General features: G+C 50.7%; 9 protein-coding genes and 1 non-coding gene across 10 annotated transcripts; 5 read left to right on the top strand and 5 right to left on the bottom strand.

Annotated features, from left to right (window-relative positions):
* Positions 1-487: 487 nt before the first annotated feature.
* On the bottom strand, positions 488-1671 carry AKAW2_20107A (Rab geranylgeranyltransferase subunit beta BET2; the record flags this gene model as incomplete). Its single annotated transcript, XM_041684784.1, has 4 exons — positions 488-530; positions 587-711; positions 765-1502; positions 1573-1671. 4 exons carry the CDS (start codon positions 1669-1671, stop codon positions 488-490), a joined length of 1005 nt encoding a protein of 334 aa, XP_041538933.1.
* A 1870-nt stretch (positions 1672-3541) lies between these two features.
* On the bottom strand, positions 3542-3859 carry AKAW2_20108A (uncharacterized protein; the record flags this gene model as incomplete). Its single annotated transcript, XM_041684785.1, has 1 exon — positions 3542-3859. The coding sequence occupies one exon, from the start codon at positions 3857-3859 to the stop codon at positions 3542-3544; it is 318 nt and encodes a 105-aa protein (XP_041538934.1).
* Positions 3860-5999: 2140 nt separating this feature from the next.
* AKAW2_20109S (putative Rho GTPase activator (Bem2)) lies at positions 6000-8172 on the top strand (the record flags this gene model as incomplete). Its single annotated transcript, XM_041684786.1, has 4 exons — positions 6000-6531; positions 6590-7259; positions 7314-7408; positions 7466-8172. 4 exons carry the CDS (start codon positions 6000-6002, stop codon positions 8170-8172), a joined length of 2004 nt encoding a protein of 667 aa, XP_041538935.1.
* A 1128-nt stretch (positions 8173-9300) lies between these two features.
* RRS1 (ribosome biogenesis protein RRS1) lies at positions 9301-10052 on the bottom strand (the record flags this gene model as incomplete). The annotated part of the gene is made up of 2 exons (XM_041684787.1): positions 9301-9901; positions 10015-10052. The coding sequence occupies 2 exons, from the start codon at positions 10050-10052 to the stop codon at positions 9301-9303; spliced, it is 639 nt and encodes a 212-aa protein (XP_041538936.1).
* Positions 10053-10461: 409 nt separating this feature from the next.
* On the top strand, positions 10462-12041 carry RSM23 (mitochondrial 37S ribosomal protein mS29; the record flags this gene model as incomplete). Its single annotated transcript, XM_041684788.1, has 2 exons — positions 10462-11092; positions 11155-12041. The coding sequence occupies 2 exons, from the start codon at positions 10462-10464 to the stop codon at positions 12039-12041; spliced, it is 1518 nt and encodes a 505-aa protein (XP_041538937.1).
* Positions 12042-12804: 763 nt separating this feature from the next.
* AKAW2_20112A (uncharacterized protein) lies at positions 12805-15219 on the bottom strand (the record flags this gene model as incomplete). Its single annotated transcript, XM_041684789.1, has 1 exon — positions 12805-15219. The coding sequence occupies one exon, from the start codon at positions 15217-15219 to the stop codon at positions 12805-12807; it is 2415 nt and encodes an 804-aa protein (XP_041538938.1).
* A 1272-nt stretch (positions 15220-16491) lies between these two features.
* Positions 16492-20298, top strand: AKAW2_20113S (uncharacterized protein; the record flags this gene model as incomplete). Its single annotated transcript, XM_041684790.1, has 2 exons — positions 16492-16833; positions 16909-20298. 2 exons carry the CDS (start codon positions 16492-16494, stop codon positions 20296-20298), a joined length of 3732 nt encoding a protein of 1243 aa, XP_041538939.1.
* A 2236-nt stretch (positions 20299-22534) lies between these two features.
* Positions 22535-23989, top strand: AKAW2_20114S (uncharacterized protein; the record flags this gene model as incomplete). The annotated part of the gene is made up of 2 exons (XM_041684792.1): positions 22535-22939; positions 23012-23989. 2 exons carry the CDS (start codon positions 22535-22537, stop codon positions 23987-23989), a joined length of 1383 nt encoding a protein of 460 aa, XP_041538940.1.
* A 1412-nt stretch (positions 23990-25401) lies between these two features.
* AKAW2_t20001S lies at positions 25402-25473 on the top strand. The gene has a single exon. It is a non-coding gene; the product is annotated as a tRNA-Arg (tRNA).
* A 321-nt stretch (positions 25474-25794) lies between these two features.
* On the bottom strand, positions 25795-27279 carry AKAW2_20115A (zinc-dependent alcohol dehydrogenase; the record flags this gene model as incomplete). The annotated part of the gene is made up of 4 exons (XM_041684793.1): positions 25795-26564; positions 26619-26775; positions 26825-26873; positions 26957-27279. 4 exons carry the CDS (start codon positions 27277-27279, stop codon positions 25795-25797), a joined length of 1299 nt encoding a protein of 432 aa, XP_041538941.1.
* Between the last annotated feature and the right edge of the window lie 605 nt (positions 27280-27884).

Below are 27884 nucleotides of genomic sequence, written 5' to 3' on the forward strand. Positions count from 1 at the left end.
TAAGGAAAGGGCCACGAATCGACCAACGTCCCAGTAAAGATAAACCTATGCTATGTGGCTAGTAAACGTTATGGTGGCCAAGGCAGTTTTGTGGTTGCAGACCAAATGGACGGCATGCGTTTAGCATCTGGCAATATAAAAAAGCATTGGGTGAATTATGGCTACGATGCAGACATTAATCACTTCGAAACATTATCAGTCATCTCCAAGGATACAATAAATTTCATTCATCTTTCAGGTTGATTGAATAGCTACTGTATATCTTGACTATAATTACGGTTCATGTGCCACTGTGTCTTAACAGCCTTTCCGTAAGGCTATTGTGAGGGGGTATGAAGCGGAAATAAGTCACAGTGCCAATCACTCTTCTCCTGCCTTGTATCCCATAATCCATGGAGGAAAAGAAAAACGGGTTATTAGATTGCAGGAGGTGAGGCCTACGTCAAGAAAAAATACTCAAGAGGTGATGTCATCATACAGCCAAAGATTACCGTTGCAGATATTTCTGTGTAATTGCCTTCGGCATACAACTGAACGACAAGGTTAGCCATCCGCAATTTTGCATTGCGCAGGTTGCATAACTCACTAGACTGGATCTACTTCTTGGATGCCATTGAACTTCAACAGACTCAAACCAGCGATGGCAAAATGGGTGTGAAACACATCAACCATGCTGCCTGGTCTGTCTCCGATGCCTCCAGCCTCCGAATCCTGAACTGCGTCAGTGCCATGCCGGCAATGCCATGGCGAAAGGGATAACATACCTGACAGCGCAAGATGAAAGCAGAGAGCTTGCCACCATCGATCCAGTGGAGTTTGTCGATCATAGCCAAGCTCGCTCCAACCCACCAGCTATAGCATGCATCGGGCAGTTTCTCGGGCCTCCCGTTCAGACCACCATTTTCAACCTGTCTTTCGCTAAGCCAGCCACCAAGACGGTCCTTGTTTACCAAGTCCAGTCGTCCGGCGATTGCCAGAGCTCCTACGCAAGTGAAGATTTGACCGGCATGTGACTCAGCTCCAGGTTGAATGCCATAGCCACCGTCCAAGTTCTCACACTGCTGGACATAGGAAATGGCCTTGGGTACATCAACTGTGTGAAGAAGCCCAAGAAGGGAGAGTGCATTGAACGCGCCATACAGAAAGCGTGTATCTCTCTCACCCCATTCATCACCCATGAAAGCGCCAGTGTCCTTGTCCTGTAGCCCTGCGATGAACGAGCCAACCTTCTCCTTTCCTCCTAGACCGCGCTTCTCCAGTTCATCCACCGCGTCTAGGGTTACGAGAATTTGCACTGCCGACACTGTGTACAGCATGTGTGCATCATGGCCCGGAGCTGCTCCGAAGCCTCCATTCTCCCGTTGACACGAGAGAACGAAGTCAATGGTATCTTCACGAGGAAGGACATCGGGACGGCCAAGGAGATGTAGAGCTGTCAAGCCCCAATACACCCCATTCAGGCGAAGGTGTTCTGTAAGCCAATATTCTAGCTCATCCCTCCTCTAGCATCACCTGTCAACCATCTTCCCCATCATGAAGAGAAGAACCATGGTTATAGTAAGAATGACGCACGCTGTCCAAGTTCTTGATGTAATCCACATGTCTTTCGACACTAAGGTTCAAGCTGGATTCAGTCCCAGCAGCCCTACCAGGACCCGAAACTAAGGACATTTTTGTGATCGGATTGCTGAAAGCAGTGTGATTAGTGGTTGAGCCTCGGACTAGTCAAGAGCTTTCCTGCTCGCGCTAGAAAGGTAGCCTTATGCGCTGTCCCGACCAAGGCCACGAAGCTTGTGCCTGCCAACACAAGGGCGATCAAGGCGGAGAAGCAGGCTCGAAGCTTTGGGGGTGGCAAACACAGGGTCGTCAAGGGAGGCAACCGCTGCACGTGTCCCCCTCACTGCAGGTGAGGTTAGTATGAGGTGTCTTTGGAGGTTAGTCGTGGACGACTTGGGAAGCTGGGAGGGGGGGGAAAAAGCAAGCTTCGGGGAAAAAGTGTGTGTGTGGTGGAGGGCGGTTGGTGACGAGAGGGAGGGCTGACCATCACGTGATTAAGCGCCACCGGGAAAGCCGCTGGGCCAAAAAGCGGGGCCCATTGTTTCAGCCTGGCGTTTAGGGCAGGATCGCCGTCTCCCACGGACAGCGGTGTGAAACCCCTGAGCGCCAAAGACTGCTTGCCCCTGGGTCCCTGCTCGCTCTGAAATGTTCGGTGGCTGGCCCTTGTGCCGATGCCATGGAGGCCGGGCTCCCGTGTCCCACTCTGGTCTAAGTACAAAGTAAGTTGGTGGCAATGTCAATCAAATTTGTCAAATGCATGTAAGTCCAAGGTAGGCAGGTAGTATCGAAGGTTTCTACCGAGCGTAAGAGGGATCCTTGTGCGATGATGAGCACCAGGTGCAGAACTGCAGGTATGAATGGGGAATGTGGGTTCTGTCTTCTCTACTCCGATAGTACTAGCTAGGCATAATTACGTAGTGCCGGGCTATTGACTTGGTATGGCGTAGTAGTCATATGAGTCTTTCATTGTCCCACGTGTAAGTACTAAGTAGTAGTAGTATGCCGTCGACTAAACTGGATACTACTACTATGTATATATTTTAGTAGATTATCTAGGCTCCAGGCAGAAATCGCTAAACGGGGCAACGCCCATAACGCTTTCGCATAAGTGCCATGAGGTGCATGACCCTCAGCAGTCCACATTGATGATAAGTCCCATTTAATTATCTCATGTCAAAAGCAGCCAGTTGTCCTGGAGTACTAAAGCGGTAGGGGGAGCACGCTACCTTTGCTAACCTAACCGGAAGGGTTGAGTTGATTACTCCACCACTGCAACAAAGCGCTAGACCACCAGAGGTGGGAAGCCGCGTGCTCTTTGTGGCAGCGTATAATGCTCCGTGGAATTACCGGAATATACTTCACACATGGAAGCGCCAGAGTATGTTTTGTTTTCAGCCCAGCATTGCTTACAAAAAGGAGCGCATTTTTCAAATGACAGTTCCAGGGTCGTAAACCTGCTCTTCAGGGCTCTCTTGCTTTCTTTTTCCTTCCCCTTGTCTATATTTAGCCATCCGGAATGTACCGTACATAATAAGAGGCACAACCAGAAAGTGTAGACATTTGGTGCTATAAATGTCATTGGTAAAGCGGGGCAATAAGACAATGATAACCATTATTCATTCGTTCAACGGTACCTAGGAAGTCAGTAGTACCTGGGTACGGGGTACACTATCCAGGCACCGAGTACGCATTAATTCCTCTTTTCCTCATCATCCCCACTAACTGTATCAAATTTGTCTTGACTGAACCATGGTTGATCACCCATACAGCTTCAAGAATCAGACCACTTGCTGGGAGGTTCAATATTTAGACATATCTTTTTGGGGATTTATACAATCAGACACTTTGTGAACAAACATCTCATTTTATTTTATTTTATTTTATTTTATTTTTCTCACCATGAAGACTTTGGGAACAACCCACGCAACAATAGCAGCCGTCTGCGGAGCCGACAAAATACTTTTAGGGCCATAGGACTCTTGGACTACTGCATACTAAGCAGCCAGATAAGGTGCCACTCAAATGCTGTGATGGGCCTCCGCGTCAGGTACTCGTGTCTCCCGGGTGCTTCTGATTTGGCCCTGCGACTGAAGCCCCGTCCACAGGACCTTGGTTGGCCAATCCACGGTCGCAATGGCTGTCTCTTAGACCGGGCATGCATCATCCCGCCCAAGGCACCAACTGCCAGACCCGATCTTTTCTGGCCAGTCATTGTCACCGCTTCGAGTGTTTGGATGGGTCCGTCCGATCTTTCGGTGTATATCCCAATGGCCTGTACTCCGTCCACGCAGGAGGTGGCCATTGCAGCCCCGGGGTTGCCATCATCACAAGGGTTATTGCGCAGTAGCGTGTTCAGGGGCAACCAACCGACAGGCACGAAAGATAACTACCTATGTACACTTTGTGTAGTCTACCTACCACAACGAAATTGCTGAATATTCCAAAAAACATTTTCTTCTCTCCTTCTCTTGCCTTTTTTCTCTTTCTTCTCGATGGTAATGAAATGCAACTGCGAATTATATAGCGATTATATAGCAACAATATACTTTGTAGTCAAGAGTTAATTTTTTGAATGGTGGATTTGACTTTCCTTTCGGACAGCCTCTCGATTTTCTCCCCCATGGGAAGTTTAACCTTTCCAGTTTGCCCCCCCTCTCTTCCCCCAGCTGTAAGGTACTTGGGTAATTCGGTGACTATTGCAGATATTAACCCATCAATACGTGGGTTGGACCAACGTCATCCTCCTGGTACCAGCCACGAGTTCCTTTCCCTTTTTAACCTCTATCCCTCAAATTTGGTTTAGGGTGCTTCATCAATTCTTCACTTGATATTTTTCTGGGATTGTTATTATTTTTATTATTACTTTTTATCTATTGCCCACCAATATCTGGCTCTTGACTTGAAGTTTGAAACTATCGATCAGTAAGAGAATCTCTTCCAGCATTCATTCTTCAGGAAGGGAGTAACATGCTAAACCGTCCTTACCTGTTTTAATTACAGACATTATCCACTATCCTTTTTTTTTTCTCATTACTATTATTTTATTCCCTTCCCAAGAATCCAAGGGCATCCATCCACCTGCCACTTATCTGGTTGTCTGTGCACTAAAACGATAGGCTTTCCATAATCCCATAAGCACTCTGAAGCCACCCAGTAACTATTTCGGAGCCTTGCAACGCTATCTCCACTACCGACTCCCCCCTTAAAAAAAAACGGAGGCTTCTTAGCCTGACACACAGCCGCGCTTGCATAACACCGTCCAGGAATGTGTCGTCGCTGCGACATTCAAGTCTGAACACCTCCAACACCGTGCGGACTCGCGCTCTCGTGTTTCTTTGATCGCTATTACCACTTCTTGGGGAAACCCCGTCAAGCGGACGCAAATTCTTTGTTCTCCCCTGTCCCTGTTCCTGTTCCCTTTATTTTTATTCCTTTTTAGCATCTTCATTATCGCTTTCGGATTAGCTAGCAAATTCGCCGACACCTACTCGTCCCCTTGGTACGCCGACCGCCCTCTTCAACACCGCTCAGACACACAAATCGAGAATCTTAGGCGAGCGTCTTTTTCTTTTGGACCACCTCTGTCACCACATTTAAGTCACCAGGAGCAACAGTTCGCATCGCTGTTCGGTCGAAATTGTCGTGGGAGGGGATAAGTAACAACCGGAGGGGGAGTCTCCATCTAACATGAGGGGCGGCGCAATCTGGTATGTGTGTGGTGACTTTATTTTTTTTTCTTATTCGAGTCAAATCCTCAATCGACTGTTCACTATCTGCTCCCCTCAAGAGAGCTCATTTGCCCTGAGACTGCTGGCTATTTTTAGGGGAATGGTGTTTCAATTCTCTTCCCTGGGGTGTAGTAGCTTTATCCAACAGATCGCTACCCATGATTCTGTATCCAGTGCACCGTCTCCCCTGCCGTTGAATCTCTCAGGAACGCGTCTTGAACTTCCATCTAGCTAACCACTATGCGACTCTACATTAGAACCATCGCCCCGACATATCCTTGCAGAAAAGCAACAGCCCCCCTTCAACTGTGCTCCGCGAGTCCAATATATCCGGAAATATTGGCCAAGGCTGGTCCGGTTCCAATCATTTCCTTATCAATATTCATACACCACTCAAATATCGGGTATTCGCATTTCTTTTGCCAAGGGAGCGCTAGGATATTTATGCTCCCCGAGACCAATTCTTCGTGGCTCTCTATTTGAAAAGGAGTAAGTTCTAGAATCAGGAGCTTTGCCGGGAGCCGGATCATATCCAAATTTAGCACCATCAATGAGACCTTATGGATGCTAACCTGTTTTCGCCCCTAGGTCCTTTTTCATCGTCCACTTGGTGTCGCAGCCGATCCTTGACGTACAACTATTTTTCCTCAGCCCAGACCGCGTTCCCGGTTCAACTTTTCAGGGTCACCTGCTGACCCGCGATTGACACCTAAGATGCCATCGAGACAGTCCACTGTTCCGAATTTAGATCTTAGCACTTCCACTCTGCAGGCGGATGCGAAGATCTCGTCTCCACTGGGTGCCCAAAGCTCCGAGGGGCCAAGTCCCCTGACACCCCGTTCCCCCAAGTCATCATCGAGCTCGCCCTTTTTCAAAGGGGCCACTATCAGACCCGTCACACAAGAATCAAACAGCAAGTCGAGTAGCCCTACGTTCCCAGCAACCTCTCCGGGTATTGCCCCTGCAGAACCAGCTACTCCGGGTATCACGGCTATACCCCAGTATCCTCCTTCCCCGAAAGACACCCCTAAGCACACGCGTGATCAGTCACGCTCTTTCTTTGCGAACCTCAAAGCACCAAAGTCATCACATAGGGCCCAACGTTCGGATAGCTCAGGGAATTCGGGCGAAAAGCCCAAGAGCCGCGGTAGTTCCAGAGATCGCAAGACTCAGATCTCAACAAAACTCTACGAATCAACTCCTGATCTGCCAGGCGCCATTGAGCGGGCAGCTCAAGAAGAGAATCGTAAGTGAATACGTCGAGCCATACATCTGTCTCGTGCGCTGACAAGTCCATTCAATAGGTGGTGATCGTGCTGAGGAGAAGTGTCCCCAACCAGCAGAGGTGAAGAAGGTGGGTACGGAGTCGGACGCCTTCAATCTAGCCAAGAAAAACAAGCCACGATTCGCAAACCTTCTCTCTCGCTCCCGCTCGATCAGGCTGGACGACTCGTCTATGAACAGGATAGCACATCGGCGCCCATCCACTAGCCTGATGAGGCTGGAAGAAAACACCCGGAAGGAGGTGCAAGAGCCCCCGAAGACTGCCCCACGTCATGAGCGCAATATCAGGACGGCTGGGAATCCTACGGCTCGCAGTTATCCCGCCGACCGACCCGCAGAATATCATAACGGCCACATGCGTAAAGACAAGTACTATGCTGGATCGATGGTTCCGTCCGCCTCCCTAAGCCAGGTGTCAGGCGCATCCGCTGCGCTATTCAATAACCTCAAACAACAGTCAAGCGGTGCCGCTGATCGTATCGGCAAGGCTGGGAAGGGTTTCTTCGGCAAGATTACCAGGAGCGGGAGCACAAACGAGCGGGAGCTCGTGAATGACGACAATTATGTTTGCTCAGTCATCAATCTGCCACTCATACAACAGGCAAGGCGGACTCGTATCGCAAAGCGACTTGAAGATTGTAGAGACAAAACCGAGTTTTGGATGCCTGCACTACCTTACCGCTGCGTCGAGTAAGCAATATCATGAACCTGCATGTTGGAATGGATGTGCTAACGACATGCTAGCTACCTCAACTTCAAGGGATGTGAAGAAGAGGGACTCTACCGAGTCCCGGGAAGTGGGAAAGAGGTGAAACACTGGCAAAGACGTTTCGATACAGGTACCTCTCTTTTGCTAATTCTGGTTCTCTCTGATCGAGTCTGACGTTTCCATTCAGAACTTGACATCAATCTTTTCGATGTGCCAGACCTCTATGATATTAACACTATTGGCTCGATGTTCAAGGCCTGGCTTCGTGAGTTGCCAGATGAGCTCTTCCCCAAGGAGACACAAGCCTTAATCGCTGAGAAATGCGAGGGTGCAACGACCGCGCCACAAATGCTGAAAGATGAACTTTCCAAGTTACCGCCTTATAACTATTACCTTCTTTTCGCCATCACCTGTCACCTAAACCTCCTGCACTCCTATGTCGACCAGAACAAAATGGACTACCGCAACCTTTGCATTTGCTTCCAGCCTTGCATGAAGATTGATGCATTCTGCTTCCACTTCCTGGTCTGCGACTGGAAGAACTGCTGGCAAGGCTGCTGGACAGAGAAAGAATATCTTCAAATTGAGAAGGAAATGGATGAAAAGGAAAAGGCGGCCCAGGAGAAGGATGAAGCAGTCCACGATTGTCAGCAGGCCCAACAACCTCAGCAAATTCAGCAAATTCAGCAATTCCAGCAACCTCATCAAGCTCACGAAAGCCACGAGAGGGCTGTCTCTTCCGGTAGCAGCCAACCTGGACAGGAAGAAGAGCCACCGCGTCCCGAAGTACCGAAGAACCGCAAGCAGAGACCAAAGAACATTGAGACCTCGCATACGAGAAGCATATCACAGCTTCCCGAACTCGGCCCCCCACTTTCCCCGATCCAGATCTAATCAACATTTCATATAGAGCTTTCACCAGCGATATTACAATACGCTGTATCCACCAACATTACATTTCCTTGCCCGAATAGGCTGGCCTACATGCTCGAATTTCTACTTCACCATGTGTAGGGCCTGGGACTGGATCCGCAGGTCGTGCATGATGAGTGAGATTATACCTTTCGATTGTGATCCGGCTCCTACACCATTTCCCCATCTCTTGCTCTAGACGTTGGCGCATACATGAACTCTCAGCTTTTCATCTTTATGCCTTCACCAGTTTTAGTTCCGCGACGATTTTCCAGCTATATCGGGCCACCATCAGACTGCATGCCTGGCGCCTTGGAGTCGGTTCAGTTCAGGCCTACATGACGCTTTGACTTTTGTTGTACAAATCTTTCTCTTCGTCTTCTCTTTCCGTCGTTGCTCGATCACATTTCCACTTCTTGGCACCGTTGGCGACATATTACCTTTATAGCCTTTTCTTGTTCTTTTGGAATCATCATATGCATGTTCTTTCCTTATCTCATTTCCTACCGGCTTATTCATCTATTGATTCCCCACTCGAGCTGTGTTACGGTGCTTTTCCCCCGAATTTGGCGACTCATGACACTTTTTTGGTCCTTGCTTTGTACTATTTCTCAATTCTTTGGCGTATGTTGGTACATAGCTGTAAGATAGACCAATGACAGGCGATGCATCAATTTGAAGAGAAATTGAAATTAGTATTGGCAGGCTGGTTGGTCTATTGGTAGTTGAAAAATGTAGAGGCGTATCTACAAGCGAAACAGTAGTGCAGATGAAGTCAAGTAGTATCCCCAATTATGGTGCGGACCCCACAGAAGATCGAGAGATAAGACAAATACTTAAAGGGGGTAGTAAAATGTGATATTGCTTTTCGAGCCCGGCGAGACGAACAAGTCCCAAACCAAAGGCAACATTGACAGACATCCAAGCCCAGCGACTCCAAACCGAACGCCGTAACATTTGAGCCCCAGGTGAAAGAACGAAAAATTAAAACCAAGGCAAGATCCGCAGAAACTTGTTATACGGCCTCGACTCTTGACAAAAATCGTTATCAGACACAACAACAACAACGACACACACAGCACATATTACACATCATCAGTTTTTGTTTTTTTAACCACCACCCGACTTCCGGCTCTTGCGCTCATTCGCTCTCATTTTCCTCTCGTTGCGGCGTATCCTGTCTTTGCGTTCGGCGCGAGATAGTCCACGAATCGAGCTTCCCTTAGCGGCCGCCTCTTCTTCCTTCTTCCAATCCTTCTCGTTCACCTCAACAAGCCATTCATCATCGGACTTGTTCTTGCCCTTGTAACCCCAGCGAGGAACCCACTCGCCCTTCTCCTCATCGTACACCAACTTCTTGCGACGCTCCTTGTCGGCCAATGCCGCACCAGGCCTGCTGCTGTATTTGCCAATACCCTTCTTGCGGGCGAACAGCTCCCACTTGGTCGGGGGCTTGGGGGTGGGAAGGGGCTTGAAGCGAGGGAGGACGGTGGTGGGAGGTGGGAGAGTCAGGAGGACACCCTGTTGGGAAGAGGTGATGGGGCAGGTGGTCAGGAGCTGGTTGAGAAGAGACTGGGTGCCATCCCGGGCTGTGGCCTTGAGACTGACGTCCAAGGGTTCGGAGCGGGAGATCTCGAGAGGGTTGGGGTCGTTCGCAAGCAGATGACCGAGGTCGAATGTGTAAGGGGTAGGCTTGGAGACAGTCACGGGGCTAATAGCATGATCATTGAAGAATCAGTATGTGTGTTTGTTCAAATTCACCGGAGTTTATATAGATAGATGATAATCTTTCCCCACGCAAATGGGGAGGTGGATTCGACTTACAGTCTCTCCGGCTTGGGCTTGGAGTCGGTAGACGCCATTTTGTCCTTCTGTCGCGCAACTGGCGAACAAGATACTCTGGGGATTGAGGTTGAGAGTATCACACAGGGACTCCAAAAGAAGAATGGAGAACTGGGCGCAAAGGAAGCAAGTGATTTGACCGATCGGGTAAAGAGGAAAAAAAAAGTTCGGGAGATAAAATCGCCATGCTGCTTTTAGGCCTGTCACACCGCCTTCGGGTCCAGCGGCACTGACACTAGTCCCAAAGGGGCAAGGGAGGAGGAATCTGAGTCGAGGCTCCAAAATGTGCTCCGAATTTCAATCCATTCCATGTCTTTGGGCGACTCCTCCTCCGCGCAATCCTCCGCTCCCACCCCCCATCCCCGCCGCAATCAATCCCAATTGACCGATTAGGACGCTGGCCACAGCGCCAGTGTGTATCGCAGCGCGATGGTTTCCTCCTTCTGCTGGAGCTGCCTTACGCGGCTTCCTACCGCTCCCCGAGCTATCCTCCCGCCGACATTAACAGCACAGCGAGTAGCAGCATTCCACTCGTCAACGCCGCTCCTCGCGGGAGCTAAGAAGAAGGGCGATTTACCGGTTGCCAAGTACCGTCAAGCTAAATCCGCCAAAATGAAGAAGAAGAAGCCCGTTGAGAGGACGCGTCCTCCGGCTGTCGGAGAACGCAGAGCGCTCCGCAAACGCATCGTCCTCAGCAACCCTAACGCTCTCGAAGTCGAAGACATGCAGGACCTCTCTGCGGAAAACATGGTGGATGCGCGCCTTCGTGGCTCCATCCTGGGTCTTCCTGTGCCCATGCTCGATCAATTGAGGGCTGTCCAGGCTTTCAAGCCCAAGCAGGGCTGGTCTATATTCCGTCGGCCGGGAACGGTGGTTAGGCGTGAGACGCTCGAGCTGGGAAGACTCATTGACGGTATCTCCGCTGAGGAGGGCGAGAACAAGGGAAAGGTCGTCAGAAAGATCATCACCGGTGTGAAGGGCTCCGGAAAGTCCGTCCACATGCTGCAGGCCATGTCTATGGCTTTCACCAAGGAGTGGGTTGTGATCACGGTTCCTGAAGGTAAGACCGTCACTCATGCACTGATATGCAGCTACGCAAAACAATACTAACAACTGCCCTAGCCCAGGATCTCGTCATTGCCAACACCGCCTACGCACCCCTCTCCGATGAGAACCCGAACGTTTACGTCCAGAACGATGCCACCGCCGCTCTCCTGTCTCGCATCGTCACCGCAAACCAGAAGGTTCTGTCCAAATTGACCGTCTCCCAGCCCCATCCCGCTCTGAAGACGGCCGTCAAGCCCGGCATGACCCTCGAGGCTCTCGCCAAGCCCGGTATCCAGGACCCCGCTGTCGCATGGAGCGTCTTCCAGGCCCTGTGGACCGAACTCACCGCCACGGCCCCGGCCGCCGGCTTCGAGAAGGGCTTCAAGCCCCGTCCTCCCATGCTCGTGACCCTGGACAACCTGGCCCACTGGATGAAGGAGACCAAGTACAACAACATTGACTGCAAGCCCATCCACGCCCATGACCTCGTCTTCGTCCAGCACTTCCTCTCCCTCCTGAAGCCCAGCACCGAGGCCGGCAAGCCCTCCCTCCCCAACGGCGGTCTCATCCTCTACGCCACCTCCGGCTCCAACAGCCCCACCGTCTACGGCTTCGAAGTCGCTCTCCAGCAGCTCGCTGCCCGCCAGGCCGGCATCAAGCCCTCCTCTCCGGAATTCCCTCAACCCGACCCCTACCTCAACGCAGACAAGCGCGTCCTCGCCGTCTTCAACGACTCCGCTTCTACCAAGTCCCCGGCCTCCAAGGACCGCTCTCTCGAGCTCCAGACCATCGGCGGTCTCACTCGTGACGAGGCCCAGGGCTTCATGGAATACTTCGCCCGCAGCGGTCTCCTCCGTGAGAACATCACCGACACCTGGGTTGGCGAGAAGTGGAGTTTGGCCGGTGGAGGCGTTATCGGTGAGCTCGAGAAGCTCGGTAGACGGCTGAGAGTCATTGCTTAATGGTCTGTCTGTCTGTCTGTCTGTCTGATTTCCATCTTCCCCCCCATGGCGTGCATTAGAGACACTCTGTATGTGTATGTAAAGATTATACTGGCTTGCCCATGTGGTTATCCCATTTTGTTGTCTTCTTTCTTATCTCCCCATTTTCTCTTTTTTTCCCTGTGACCCTCCATCCTGCTGTGCCAATGGATGGATTCGAGTCATCTATCTATCTATCTATCTCCCTGTATTGTATTTTATCTTACTATCTTGATCATTTTGGGCTTCTTGCGCGTTCGTCTTCGTCCCTCTGTTCTGTTCTGTCTGTATGCATATAATGAAACCTCGAAAACATGTGCTACTCTCCCTTAAGCTGTCTAAGTGGTGTAACAAGTCTTGAGTTGTTCGGTATCTTATCTCGGATTTTCTTTGTAAGGCCGTTCAGGAAGTGTGCATCGTATGTGCATAGTCTACTATAACACTATAACAAGAGAGAGGATTGAAGATAATTGATAGTAAATGAAGAAGAAATGCCACTGTCCAATGCGGAGAGAGTAATCAAGAAATAACAACAGATCACACGCCAAGTAAACGAAGCAATTCGAAGAGTAGTGTAGCGGGGATGGCTCAGTGGCCAAACATCATCAGCTTTGACATCAATTGTATAGATATATATAAAGATTAGAAACAAACAGACTATATCACCAAGATCCTATCTGTATCCTTCGTTATGATGGTTTCGCTTTTTTCTTCTGTCGCGTACTTTCAGGTCGCTTGTTTCTTGTTAAGTGGGTGGTGGTGGTATATGTTTTTCATCGAGATGAGGCCCGCCACAGTTGCAAGGTCCTCCGAGAGCACGTTCCAGAGTGCTAGTGGAGACACCCGTATCGAGAGTGTGAAAATACGGGATGCGGATCTCATCACCTTTCTTGATGTCTTTGAATGACCACAAGATGATCAGATTAGGGTTCTCGTCGCCGTAATAGGCCCAGCTGGCGTTGTACTTAGTAGGACACGCATGGTTGAACAGACTGTGTCCAGGATATAAATATAGTTTGGAGAAAGTGGGCCAAAAAGTTGGTAAATCATCAGTCGTCAGGTCAGCTTCCAGTTTTGGCAAGGGTTTACTCTTGATAATGTTCGTCTTTTGGAGACGCTTACCCCCGCAGGGGATGGCGTTGACAGTCAGCTTCTTCAAAATGAGTTGGATGACCCAGGTGTCGAAGCTAAGGTCGCGGAAGATGTCGACGCCGAGTTGTAAGAGGATATTAAAGGGGACATGGACGTTGGCGGTCAGGCTGAAGGGAAACCTTCGATTGGTCCAGTTATGGGGGTTTTCAAGCGCGACAAGCTCGTCGATTTCGTGCGCCATGAGGTTGGGATCTTGGGTTTCTCTTCGGTGAAGGGTGATGTCAAATATTTCACGCAGGAGGAGACTCAGTAAAGTCGCCTGTGCTTCAAACGAGCACTCGTAATGGGGACGTTTGTCGAGGTCCACGACTCTTACGGGCCGCATGGAGTCGTGTAGCCATTCCCAGTCTTCACCACAGACACGATAGTGATACCGTGCTTGAGCATTCTCGACGCAAGTTGGATCGTCATCGTTTAGCGCAGGGCAGAATGGGATGGGGACAGGCTGTGTGATACATTTGCATGCTTCACGGACATTCCCTTGTCCGAATTCACGAGTGTATTCCTCCAGATGCTCGGCGGGCAAGGTTCTCCGGCAATTGTCACACTTTAATGGTACCACTTTGATGGGTAGCTTTGGCAGCTCGAGATGGCCTCTGATTGGGGGATTTTCGACAAAGATGACCTCATTCTTTGCAATATCCTCTGTCGCAACCACTTTCAGTTGTGTGTTACCTTGATCATTGCTGGCGGCAATCTTGCACTTCTTCCAAGGGAGGCTTCCATTCTGGTTGAAAAAGGCATCTGTTGCCTTCTCCGTAAAGGCGACTGCAGCACGATCGATGTCGTCTGCGTCATGGGGATATATCCTGTCTCCTGAAGTGTGTCCGGCTCGTGATTCGTAATAATAGTACTCAGTATTTGCCTTGGCCGTCTTGGCTCTGTCAGCAACGGATTTCATGACTTTGGCGCGCTCTTGAAATGGCATCAAGTCACGGTCCGCATTCACTGTCCTAGCTCTAAGAAGACGACCCCTTGTTTTATAGTCGTCCCAACACTGGAGCGCCATGAGACTAAGAGCAAGAACGTGCTGGGTGGCCTTCCGGATAGTGGGTACGAAGAAATTAACCCCATTGAACCTGCGAAACAGTGTAGCTTCTGCAGATAAATTACCGGTGATAGGATCTCTAGGTTGAACCATAATATGCTGTTCCAGAGCGTGCCATATCCGCGTATAGAGCCCAGGCTGGATACTTCGCCGATGTGCATCATAAAGAACGTCACAGAGATATTCTGCTCGATAAGCATCCCCGATGGCAAGGTCAAAAAACGCTTGTTGGTAATGGCAGTAAGCCCGGCTCAGCCAATAAGCTGGATTATATGGGCTGGCAAGAATAGCACAAGTGTACATATCCAATGCACCTATACCATCATCGTCGCTGATCTCGATAGTGTACTTTCGCGCGTCATCTCTGTGGACACCCCATTGCGACAGATCACTTCGAGGCAGGACGCGATATTGATGATACACTTTGCGTTTATAGTCCTGAAGTCGCCGGCGTAATACGGGAACCGTCCCTTCAGTTGAGAGGTTTCGGCTCCCTAGGGCGGCTCTTAGCTGGAGGGCCTTCATATCCCTGATAAGCTGCCCGTCCACCTCATTAAGATCTTCCGTGGCTTCCCCAAGATCGAGACCCTGCCCTTCAAAGATGTCGCGGAATGACCAGACCCTGTTGTTCAGCCCGGAATTGGTCCATTCCCTTTGCCAATCTGTGGGATTAATTGGCGTTAGGAATCTTTCGTCGTGCATCAAGTGGTCATAGACATTCCTTGCGAGCGCATGTGCTGCGGGATTGTCGCCCGCATCCCTGGGCTGGGTATAACGGGGTTGCTCTCCTAGGCTGTCTCCAAGTACAGTGTCCGGAAGGGACCAGAAACGATGCGCGATCCTTGCATCTTCTCTGCTCACATGCGGTGCCCATTTTGTTTGATCAAAGAGATCAGGCCTTGGGGGAAAGGCATATAGGTCAGAGTCATCGTTATCATCGTCGTATGGACGTTTGGACATGATGCTGCCAGTTGAAGCACCTAACCTAGTTTCCGAGACGTGGCTCGTAGCAAAATAGATCAGACTGCAGGCGAGCCTCGTCAATAGTGTACTAATAGAAGGACTGCTGGGTATCCAAGAATATCGCTTCTAGTATGTGCTGCTGCCTTGCACGGGGGTGGAAGAAGCAAACAGAAAGCTTGGAAATGAAATGATAGTCGGGGCAGATAATGTAAAGGAAGTAGCAGCTGCGCTTTATAATGCGAGCGTGCTTGACTGATGAATCTCTGGTAAATACCTTCTTTGAGAGGCTATAAATAGAAGAGGAGATATCATCATGAAAGAACCTCACAAAGAGGATGTTGTTCCATAAAGTTACAAATTCTTTGTAGGCGTCGCCATTGTGTGCGCGAATAAGAACCACCAATTCAGAGAGAATGGTAGCAGTATATTGAGCTCATTGACATTGTTCATGTTGAGAGAGTGTTAGATGGGTCAGGGTTTCTGGGTTCAAACTGTAATCGGTAGATCTATAAAAGTGTAGTAGTATAATATAGGGTATTATATCCCCACCGGAATGACTGACAATCCAACCAATAAGTATATGATGACTCTCTGCTGTGGGGTCATCAGTGTATTTATCTGAGTCAGTATCCCATGATGGCTATTCTTCAAGCAGAGGACCCAGAATTGATTTGGTCTAGCATTATATCTTCGATAGTAAGTATACTTAAGTTGGTAGAGGTGCTGGTGGACACTGGGATGATGGCAGTTCATGATGGTGGAGCAAGTGCGGGAAACGCAATGAACTAGTAGTAGTAGCGGCGTCACTGAATGGTGGATATAAATGGATCGTGGCAGGGACGATAGCATCCATTGGATTGAAATTTGGCGACTCGGCAACTTTCAAGCGTGAAGCTCTGCTGCTCCTGATTCTCCCCAGAGCTGAGATTATTTTGGTCACTTGCATGATTGAGAAGAGGGCAAGAGGGAAGGGAAAGAAAAGACAGGAAAGAGCGACAGACAGAGAGAATAGGAGAGAAAGATAAGGCACAGAGAGTGAGTGACCTCCTTTCCGGTCAGCCGATCTGCCTCGTGGCCTGCCTTAGGGAGCAGCTTGTCGCTTGAGGTCATCCCTCCTCCTCTTCATCTCTTCTTCTAATAAAGATTCATCGGAGGGAGACGACCTTGCGGAAGGCCTTTTTTTTCCTTCTTTTCTGTCTCTTCTTTATTTTTTTTTACTTTTGCGACCAGCATCAACGTAGCGGAAGAGTTCCTCCCCCCCCTCCAAAGATGTATGGGTCGCAAAGTTCGGGTCCTCCACAGCCCGAATGGCGTCTGCCTTCTTCCAACACGCAGCAATCGGCTTCATCTCGCCATCATCCTCCGCAACAACCATCATGGCGCGCTTCTTCCCCGCCCCCTCCACCGCCTCCTCCGCGTCCGACAACTACATCATCATCTCCTTACAACCCCACCATCTACGGTCAAATTTCCAATCCTCCTTCAGCAGTTAATGTTCATCCCGGTACAAGCATATCCCCCGTTTCTGCCGTTGCAGGCTCCGACACCACTTCATGGGGAGTCAAGTACAACAGGCACCAACTTCATGCGCAGTCGCCCCCACCACTACCTGTGAGTGTTGTTGAACGTTTTATTGATTTACCCCCTGATGGGATCGCAATATTCTGACGAGCATAAACCAATTAGCCGCGGCCTTCAAGCACGGCGCAATCACCACAGGCGCAGTCTCCAGTTGTGAGCCCGCTAGACCCAAACAAACCTTTACCAGCTGCTCCAGGCTGGGCGACCCAACCAGCGGATAATACCTCCTACCAGCAGTGGCCATCGAATCCTCCATATGCTCCCCAGCAATCTGACAGCGCTTCGCCGTTACAGCCTCCACCACCGCCCCCGGCTAATTCCACTGGTTACCAGAGCCCAAGTGCCCAGCAGAGCAACCTATGGCAGCAACCACCTCCGGTTCCTCCTCCTCCCTACTCTGGTTCCCCATTGGGTCAGTATCACGATTCCTCGGTGCAGCAGCCAGCGACTTTGCCAAGCCATCCACAATCCACCGGCAATAATGCACCTAATCTGGCCATTTCCCAAGCTCCACCCCCCAAGCCAAGCACTCCAGTATCTTATGAGAGCCAGCCACTACCCGGGCCTCCGCAGGCTCCTGTGGCTGCGACTTTGAGTACAGCACATGGAACACCGCCCGTCGTTCCTCCACCGGTGCCTCCCAAGACCAGCCCTCTCAATGCCCCGACTAGCGCTTCTGTCCTAGCCTCTGGCGGGCCTTCAGACTGGGAGCATCTGACACCCACTCCAGGGAGTATTGATGATTTAGATGCCTTTGGCTCTCGGCCCCAGGATGGGCCATCTTCGGGCCCACAGTCACAGGTGCCTCAGAGTCGCCCGACAAGTATTGAAGAGCCGGTGAAAAAGGCTGAATCTGTCAGCCCTATAACGCCTCCCAGTAATGCATTCCAAACAACGAGTCAAAGTGAAAGCCCTTTGACCAGTCAGCCCGCGGTAAAGGGTACTCCACCCCAACCAGTCAGGATGGATAGTACTGTATCTGTTCAGAGTAACAACTCCACTTATGAAACCGCTGAAAGCATTGACGGCATCATCGAAGCTTGGAACCGTCCTATCGCGCAAACATCAGCTGAGCAGAATCCTCAGAGCTCAGTGTCTCGGGTCAGCACAGGCATTTTACCTCCGCGAAAACAGAGCCCAATCGAGACTCCGACGCCTAGACAGGAATCCATAATTCCTCGAAAGCAAGTTCAGTCTGGGTCAAGCTCAGTGGAGTCGAACAGTGTCACCAACGGGCCAACTACGGATAAACGGACAATCCTCCCTGCCTTTGTACCACTCGATCCGTATGATGATCTTGATCCCTGGTCCAAATCCTCGTTGGAACGATATGTCGCAATGCTTCGAAAGGAGGCAGTGGCTGACTCCGATGCGGAACGTTTCAATATATTCACAGCATTTATGGCTAAGGAGACCAAATTACGAGAGATCCTGTTCAACATTGAGCCTGAACCGGCGCCAGTGGATGAGAATCTCAGAGAGAGTCCGCGGCAACAAACGTCCACTCCACGCGCATCGACCAAAGACTCGAATGATGACGTGGGATCCGGTCTGATACCAGTCGAAACCGAAGGCGACCATGTGTTCTCGAATAGTGGGAATGACGACTCGGAAGATGGCAGCTACAGTCCTGGAGGACGTCCCATTCTTCCCAAAATACAGACACCCAGCGTAACAAAATTACAGAGATCTGCCTCGCTTACAGGGAGCAATAAATACCACACTGATTTTGTCGCTCATGCTACGTCGTCACGAGCGACATCAGTGCCACCCTCCATGCTCGGTGATGCCCGACATGAACATGCCTTACCCCCTCTGACCACCAACCCTCCACAGCCGATTTATACCCCGTTTCGCTATACTGAAGGCCCCCAACGAGGCTCTGATGTGCTTGTGTTTGATCGGCCTGCATATCAAGCCTATTCCGACCTGCGGCAGGCGTCAGCTGAGAGTGGGCGGGTAATGTCGAACGCTCCACCACCTCATCCCGGAGATAGACCGGGTTCAGCAGTGCCCCCGCGTCGAAATGAATTTGATGAAACGTTCATTGGGCTGATAAGGGAGAAGAGCATTGCCTACCGAAAGAGAGCACCCCGGAAAACGTCCTCTCCGCCACCACTGCCGGCTTCTCTCAGACATGGCAAGCCAGCTGGTCCAGTTGACGACTTGCGGTCCATGGCTTCATCGCCGATGTCCAAACAATCGGAAAGCTCGTGGAATATGACGACTAGGAAGGATCTGGAGAATTACTCCAATGACTTCTCGTACATCAGGGAGGCGGTAAAGTCTTGGGAAGTTTCAAGCAAACCGCGCAGAGAGCAATTGGATAGGGAACGGATCCAACGCCAGGAGGTGTCGGAGAAGCGCATCGATGCGCTCTTCAATGGGAAGGAGATTGGCTATGCCGATATCAATGTACTGGAGGAGGAGTTCCGTCAGAAGGAGGCTCGTGCTCAGCTAGACGAAGAAAGACAGGAGTTGGACAAGTTTGTTGCCGATGTTTTCGAGCCTTTGGATCAACGCTTGAAAGAAGAAATAGCTGCGCTTCAGGCGCTCTACGAAGCCGCGCTTGCTCAACTTGATCATGAAAATGGACGGGCCAAGTCTGCGACCACTGACAGGTACAATCTGTCGCACACAATGAGGACGGTGAATGAAATTTATCGCAAACTCGAGCTACGTTACCAAAAACGTCTCGAAATTGCTTTGGATCGGGAGCGCCGGCGGAAGAAGGCTGAGAGGCGGCCTCTTGTTTTCATGGGCGACTCCGTGGCCCTGAAAGGCGTGGATCACGATTTCGACCAGATGGAGAAACGCAACATCCTGGAAGCGGCTAGAGAGCGAGATAATAGAGCTAACCGTCTGATGGACTCGTTTGACGATGCCATCATGCACGGGTTGGGTGAAAACCAGAGCCTCCTTGACGAAGTTGCTGCGAAGGTGGCCAAGGTCGATACCGCGACCATTCGATCGTCGGGGCTGCCAGACTCCGAGGTGGAACAGTTGCTGAAATCAGTATACAACCTGATTGAGTCTTTGCGTAAAGATTCTGAGTCCATCTTGCACAATTTCAACATGGCTGATTCGGTACTCAACGATGCTGATTACAGTGTTTCTGTGGCCGAAGCGCGTTATTCAGACGCCGATGCGGATGTTTTCCGCCGGCTTGATGATGAGAAAAGGAAGGAAGACGCAAAGATCCAAGCGGATCTCAAGTCCAAACTCGAAAGTATCAGGTCTGGGCCTGCAAATATTATCACTAGCATAAATGGTCTCCTGGAGTCTTTAGGCAAGCCTCCTATAGTTGATCAAACTGGTTCTTCATCACAGATGCCTGCCGATACGCTAGCGCCGGTAGCCCAGCATCTCACGACTGATATTGCACCACGGAAGCCCGAAGAAGATCCCGAGCATCAGGAGAGGCTTCGGAAAGCATTGGAGAATGCCAAAAGGAGAAATGCGGCGAGGATGAACACTGAAACAAGCCGCCCTTGAGGATAGCTATTAATCACTTTCTGCCAGACAGGCATTTGACGACATGACGAATTTCATATTCTGTCTCTAGTAGACAACGGTAGATGCTTTTGGTTTCTACTTTTAGCTTTCTTTCTCCGCACTATTACCCGTTTCTTTAGTCGTTCTGTATATGATTAATACTATAAGCGTGTATAGGCTCTTACAAGTTCATTTTTACATAAGCTACGTACAATCAAGAGAGGTCAAGAGTATATGATTTACTGTCTCATTGCTAATTGTATTGAGCTTCTTGAAGTGAGAGAGTAGAAGAGCCGGCGTTGGAAGGAGGCTCTTGCTGCCAGTGGTCACGGGTCCAGCTCCCCACAAGACAACTCGCAGTCACTTTCGGTCAAACACCAAAGATTTCCGATTACGCAGAGATTACAGCCACATTGCGCTCCTCTGCTGAATGGATCATGGTTCTCTGGCGCCATTCGTTTATATGGCGAATTCGAAACAGCAGTCCCACGTTCAGCGCTAACTGAGGAGTGGCCGAGCACCTTTGGCTGTGATCCTCTATTTCCTCTTTGGCGCCGTCAGGGTTCTACCCCACTTTGAGATAAGCATACAATAATATGGTGAGCAATGAGTAATTCTTCGTGAATACCTGGGAGCTGATTAGTCCGGTGAGAGCAGAAGTTTCAATCTCATCAAACTGGGACCCAGTTTACGGAGCCCAAGGCATGCACTATGGGTAATACCGGAGCTCCCAGAGTCAGAGACCCCATTGTTACGTTATCGGGAGGAAATTCAAGCATTGATACACACCAGAATTTACGAGTGCTTGCCAGTCTTGCGGTGGCATGGAAGGTAGCCACGGTAAGAGGATAGGTGGAAGCACCGCACACAGCCTCAGGGTGGCTACTCTCTTTGTTCCAGTGGTACAGGCTTGGGCTGCACTGAATGTCGCAATCTAGTCCAGCTCGGTGTCTCCGGTGGTCGCAGAGGGAAGGAGAGATAGGCGTTCCGAGTGTGTGGTCGAGAGAGGGGCGCCTATTAATTCCTTCCCGCAAACTCTCTACAAGCGAATCGTGGGTCGAGTTCACCCACCATGGAAATCTATAGTATCTGAAGACCCAGTTCTGAGGCAGCGCCGCTTGTGCCACATGGAGAGAACGTCTAATCAGGCTGCATAGTGCCGCAGATGTGGTACGAGAGAGATTGCGGCGCATCACGAAATCCGGTACCCTTACTTGCGGCCTAAGGCGGATACGACAAATTGGAACCCGCGGCCCAGAAGTTCTCCCTCCGACTCGATTACGAGGCTGAGGAAGGGAGATCCCTATCTTTCGGCCATTTGATGGCGTAGAAATGCAGTGCCACAAGATGCATACGTATCACAGGGAAGGATAATCGATAGTATAATTTTCCACCATAGGAATCCCTGCGTTGGATACAGCAATATGCTGTCATGATGTGAAGAGGAGTTGCGCAGCTTGCGGCAATACAATCCGAAGCCAGTGCTTCGACCGCGTCCCCTTTTTCCTAGCGGTTGCCGCCTGACATTGGAGCCTGTGCCAACTGATCAAGTACCTGCTGCAACGGTGCAGATTGTCAAGGGCCTGTGCAGTATTCCTTCGACACATTTAACTATGTTTACAGGCTGGTTGGATGTGCCAACTCGGCTGCACATTATGATTCGTACACACAAGTGCGCATGATCGCCGTTTGGCTCTTAATATGGTTCAGCCGGGAGGATCCTGTGATTTCATGGTTCTCCTGCCGCAACTTCTGATCCTATAGCTACACGAAATCTCTCTCCCAGCATCCCACGCAGCTTGTAGTAGCTCTACATCTGTGGCGCAGAATCCTCATGTCTCCTGTGCCAAGTGGGTGGGCGTTAACCGGACACACTAACCGCAGATTGGAAATTCCAGATCATTGTGGAACGTGTATGCTTGAGTATATCCAAACGATGGCTCATTTACTCATTATGCGGCAAAGTCGGGGCCACTGACGGCGGGTCCCAAGGCTCAGTGGTTAGTCAAAATACCAACGGTAGTTCATATGGAAGCTTCTATTGTCTCTTTGGTCGCTGTGGCAGAGGCGATTGCGGCAAGCTTGGAGCAGTTGCTGGTACAATGTACCCGCTTCCTTCCTTGGTTCGGAACAAACTCTATATAAACTGACCGGTCTCGCCTTAGAGGCCAGCAAATACAAATCCAAGCCAGGGGACACACAAGCCACAGTAAATTCCATTGCCATATAACTCTCAATGTCTGCTCCCACCAGACAATTTCACGACCTCTCAATAACAGGCGACATGCCGACGACACGCTCCCAGCCCGAGAAAGAGCCACACAGAGATGATAGCGACAGCAGCGAGCTCCTGAGAAGCGAAAGTGATGAGAGTCATGCTGAGGGGGATTCAGCTGCGTCTTCGTCCGTACGAGGCAAGTCAGGGATCACCTATGATCTCGCCAGGCTTGACTCCGACACCGAAGCCAGGGCTCTCGTTGGGTTAACGAGTCAGTTCAAGGTAGTCAGCTGCTGTACGACACGAACAGGGTTTGATTTCCAATTCATTGAGCAGCCCCGAGTTCATCTCGGTTCAGAGGGGTATACGTGCACCTGCTCGACCTTCTCAGGCATGCCCAATGTGGCCTGCCAGCACATTTTTGTGAGCAACCTCATCCCCCCACCTTGAGTAAAATTTTCCTTTCTCTTCCGGTATCCTAACACGAAGTAAAAGTGGCTTCTTGATCAGCTTCATGGCTGCTTCGTCCCTCAACCGCCTCCCTCCGACATTCTTCTGTCGAGCGATGGACGTCTTCCGAACTTTGGTCGCGTTGAACAACTGCTGGATGGCAAGCTGGAAACCATTGCGGATCAGCTGTGTTGGCAATATGTTCGCTCCGAAGCCGAGGGGGGAATGAGCCGACAGGACATAGTCCGGGACATTTTATCGGCCTTTAGTCCGGTGATACTGCCTGAGGAGTTCCGTCTCGATCTTGTTGATGATGCAGGACAGTCGCGTACCCCTGAGCAGTGTGTTGTACAGGGAGACTTTGAAGCCACAATGTTTCGGCTCGCCGTGCACGACGACGGTGTGTATTCCAGTCTATGCAAGGCGATGCCCATTGCAGCTTGCGCGGTGATCTTCTTCGACAAAGTGCATCAGAGATTGCGGAAGCTACTAGCAGACTTCGACCGCTACTGCCTTACAGGACAAGCTTCAAATGAGGCTGGAGATTTGGACGTGGAGACTGTCATTCTAAAAATTCAAGAGAACGTCGACCGCGTCCGGGAAAACATTATCGCTCGAGCACCGCACGGTATGGAAGGGGCTGCGAAGACTTTGGTCACATTGCTGGAGGATATCTGCGGCCGTAATAAGGATGCGCTGGAGGGGAACGAACGTGGCCGAGTGACATTCCACGGAGAGGACGAGGATCAACGCAATCTCTTCCACCAGCTTATTGGCAAGGCCGATGAAACTGGTGAATTCTTTATTCTTGATGCCCTAGAGCATGTACCGGCTATGGCGCTCCACCAATTCGTGGGCAGGTTGAAAGCTATTCTACGCCGGATTGAAGTGGATCGAGCTCCCAAGGCCTATATACTGAGACTCGATGCGTTGATACGTGCTGCAGAATCACCTCTTGCCAATGCTGGTCAAAAGCGACCGTCTTCGTCTACAAGCCGGGGCTACAGCAAGCGCACGCGGTGAGGAATCTCAGGGTTTCATTCCCCTACTTTGGAGGGGCCAGTTGATTTGGTTATTGTTATTGCATGGTTGGTTGGGGCGGCTTTGTCATTGATACGCATTATACACCACTGTTTGCATTACGGAGGCGCGAGACTGTTTCAATTCGATTCACCTGATAGATAAGCTACATCAATTCTCCTGTGGCCCTACTATCCAGCTGGTCTGGCATCAGCACTCTGCCCATGACGTGATAGCATTTCCTTTTGCCTCTTAGCTTCTGCTTTGTCCCTTGTGCAAGGGAACAGCACCGCCACGGGCTACCACGGTACCTGTCCAACTTTGTTAGCGGGATGTGACACACGCACCAAAGCAGCTCCCAGACAGTCCCATGGTTGCATTCGTACCAGAGGAATGTGTCCTGGCATGATCAGCCAACCTTAATACCACCCACTGCGTGCTTCAGGTCCCGAGGGAACGGTTCAAATTCCGAACGGCCGCCCCAGGACCAAGGTTATCAACCCCAAACCGGCCATTAAGGCCATTAAGCAAGGGACAACAGCCTGGTTTTCCATCGCACCCAACTACCCATTCCAAATATACACTTTCTCTGGTATCATTGAATCGCTGGGTCGGATTCCCCGACGCAAAGCGGCCCTTTCAGAATCTGCTTAATGACGTCTATCGACCTCGCTCGATATTATACGTCTGGTAGCTAGACCAATAAGCTCCTCCCGGAGAAAGTTCCACATGTCCTACTACTACATGCCCACGTCTGACTGAGACCCTCCTTCCCAGCTGCTCGGTACGCAGGCCCGTGGACTCGGGACTGAGCAGGAAGAGTCGTTGGACAGGAATTGCGCAGCAGTACGTAGTTATGAAGTTATCTACCATCGAAATGCAAGCATTGAGGGAAACTGTTCGGGAACTGTTCGTGTAATCGATCCCTTCCTTCGGAGTCGCTGTAATTTTTTACGAATGAGCTCATGCATTGCTATGCTACTACGTAGCTATACTGAATACTTTCCCGTCCTTTTTCCACTAATCAATCCTCTTCCTTCATTCCGGATATTTTACCCCCTTCGCAGTACACAGATGCCCACCACCTGCGTCCAGCACTAATCCTTACAACAAGACTAGATAAACTTCAATAAATACTACCCTGCAGATCCTCCGTAACACCCCGACCCAATTCCCCGCAATCAGTGAACAAAGAAAAAAAAAAAAAAAAGCCATTCCAATGCCACCTAAAGACTAGCACCACACACCCCGCCCAACAGACAGACAGACCAAACAGACCGGAAATAAGCGGCTTTAAGCACAAGAATCTTTGGGCCGCCCGCCACCACACCACCGCGTTATTTTGCGTGTGTGTGAGAGCAATGACATTAAGGCTGGTTTATATAGCCAAAGATCCACCGGTTATTTCATCAATTGGCCGGCTGGCCCAATGGTAAGGCGCTTGACTACGGATCAAGAGATTGCAGGTTCGAGTCCTGCGTCGGTCATTCTTTTTTATTTCTTTTTTCTTTGCGCTCGTTTCTTTGTCTTTCTTTGTGTTTGTTGTTCTCTTATGGGGACGGGGACTGACTGGTTTGTGGATTCTTTTCTTTTTCGGGGTTGTTTCATTCATTTGCATGGTAATCTGGGTGTGTCTTTGAGGTTCTTTATTCTGCCTGTTCATGGGACCATCGTTTATGGTGTTACTGCAGTGTTGTCTTCTTTATGTGCATCGTTCATGTTTCCTTGAAATATATCTGATTGAACTTCCATTGACCTCCAGCTAACTCCTTAAAACACCAACACACAAAGCAGCCACAGACGTCACGTCAAGATAAATCGAGAACAACCCTACCCTGCAACTTCCCCTGACTCATCTCCTCGAACACGCCTGTCAAAGCATCCATCTTCTCCGTTCGAAAATGGGCTTTGATGATCCCTCGCGCCGCGAAATCCAGCGTCTCGATCGCATCTCGCTGCGTCCCCACCGCCGATCCGGTAATCGTATAATGCTGCGCGATCATCTTGCCAGGAAACGCGGTCGCAATCGGTTGCGGGGCATTCTCGGGGATTCCCACGCACACGAGGGTACCGTTGAAGCGCAGGAATGGTACGGCCTGGGCATAGGCTGCGTTGGCTGCGGTGCAGACGATGACGGCGTGAGCGCCTAGACCCCCGGCGAGGGATTTGACGTGCGCGGCGATGGCTTGGCCCTTGTCGTCCGAGGGGAACTTGGTGATGTCGACGAAGTGTTCAGCTCCGGAGGCCTTCACGAGTTCTTCTTTGCTGCCGTGGTCGATTCCGATCACCCGCAGTCCCATGCCTTTGCTGGCTAGTTGCACGGCTATGTGGCCGAGGCCGCCGCCGGCGCCGGAGATCACGACCCATTGGCCTGGTCGGGCGTTGCTGCGCTTCAGGGCTGCGTAGACGGTCACGCCGGCGCAGAGCATCGGCGCGGCTTCGTCGGATGCGAGGCCGTCCGGGATCGGTGTCACGTAGTTGGCGGGGCCTAGGGCGTATTGCTGGAATGTGCCGGGGGTGTAGTATCCGGATACCTTTTGGTTGAAGCAGATGCCGTCGGCGCCTGCATGGCATGGTTCTGTCATTGATTGTCAGTATGGACTATCTGGCCAAGAGAGAACTGCATACGCACCGCAGCTCTTGCAGACGCTGGACACCCATTTGATGCCTACCCTGTCGCCGACCTTCAGGCCCGAAGACTCGGCTCCAGGGCCTAGCTTGACGATCTTACCGACACCTTCGTGGCCACCGACTTGACCTGGCTGTGTGGGGTAGGGTAGAGACCTCCACTGGACGAGTTAGGAGGTGATTGAGCTAGAGGTACGTCTGTATACTTACGGTGTTGGTCATTACTCCAAGATCGGAATGGCAGACGCCTGAATGGGTGCTACAATAGCCATTAGTCCGATGAATGCACTCGGTGATTGGATAAACCATGTCCAGCCAGTTCGAGCTAAAGGTGACACATACAGATTGATCAAGACCTCACCCACACCAGGCTCGGGCACATCTATCTCTACGACTTTGGTGGAGACAGTGCCGGGTTGGTCATAGATGGCAGCCTTCTGCTTTGCAGGGATCACCGGCACAGCTGTACTGCCATTGCCATTGCCATTGCTATCACCCACAGACATAGTCATCTTCGTAGTATACTGGTATCTTCGATGTTGCAAGGAGAGGAAGGGGGGACGATGAAGGGTGCGAGGAGCGAGACTCAGAAGCTGCAGATCAAGGGCGCAGCATCTCTTTATTACTGGGGGGCCCAGTCGACGCGCTAAATGAACCGGGATCATCCTGATGGATCATCGCTGAGATGGGCCAAGAAATGCTCTTCACATTATGGTGTCGATAGTCGATTCAAAGGAGCAATGAAGGTCGCAAGTGGCCCGTAACCGAGGCACAAACTGGAGGCGAGTCACATCGTCATCCACCGAACCCCTCTTTTTTTTTCTCCCTTTTGTGTCCAGAGAACATGATCGGCCAAGTGCCAGTAATAATGAGAAGCCAATTCAACGGAATCCCGGATATCACCCCCGCCACTGATCTCGTACCTAGGCATCAGTTGAAAGAACCCCGCATCCGAAGTCAGATCGTGTTTGTTGCGGAGTGTGATTGGCGAGGAGTGACGGTCCGCCCCAATTTGTGGTTCAGTCGTGGAGCTGAGAACACTGAACAGAACACAAAACTATCCAGCAGAAGGTTATGACTTCGGTATATAAATCTGCTGCTGGAGCTGCCGAAGGTCCTCACACCATTTGCCAAGGGTCTGGCCAGTGAGGAGGCAGAGAAGTAGAGGGGAGAAGGCAGATCGGTTGGTCGCGATGGAGTCTGGACTGCCTGCGCTCGGGCTAATGCATCCCCGATCATCATCATCCCCTCGTCTGCTGACTGGAATTGA

Source organism: Aspergillus luchuensis, chromosome 2, assembly GCF_016861625.1.
Source record: "Aspergillus luchuensis IFO 4308 DNA, chromosome 2, nearly complete sequence".
NCBI lineage: Eukaryota > Fungi > Ascomycota > Eurotiomycetes > Eurotiales > Aspergillaceae > Aspergillus > Aspergillus luchuensis.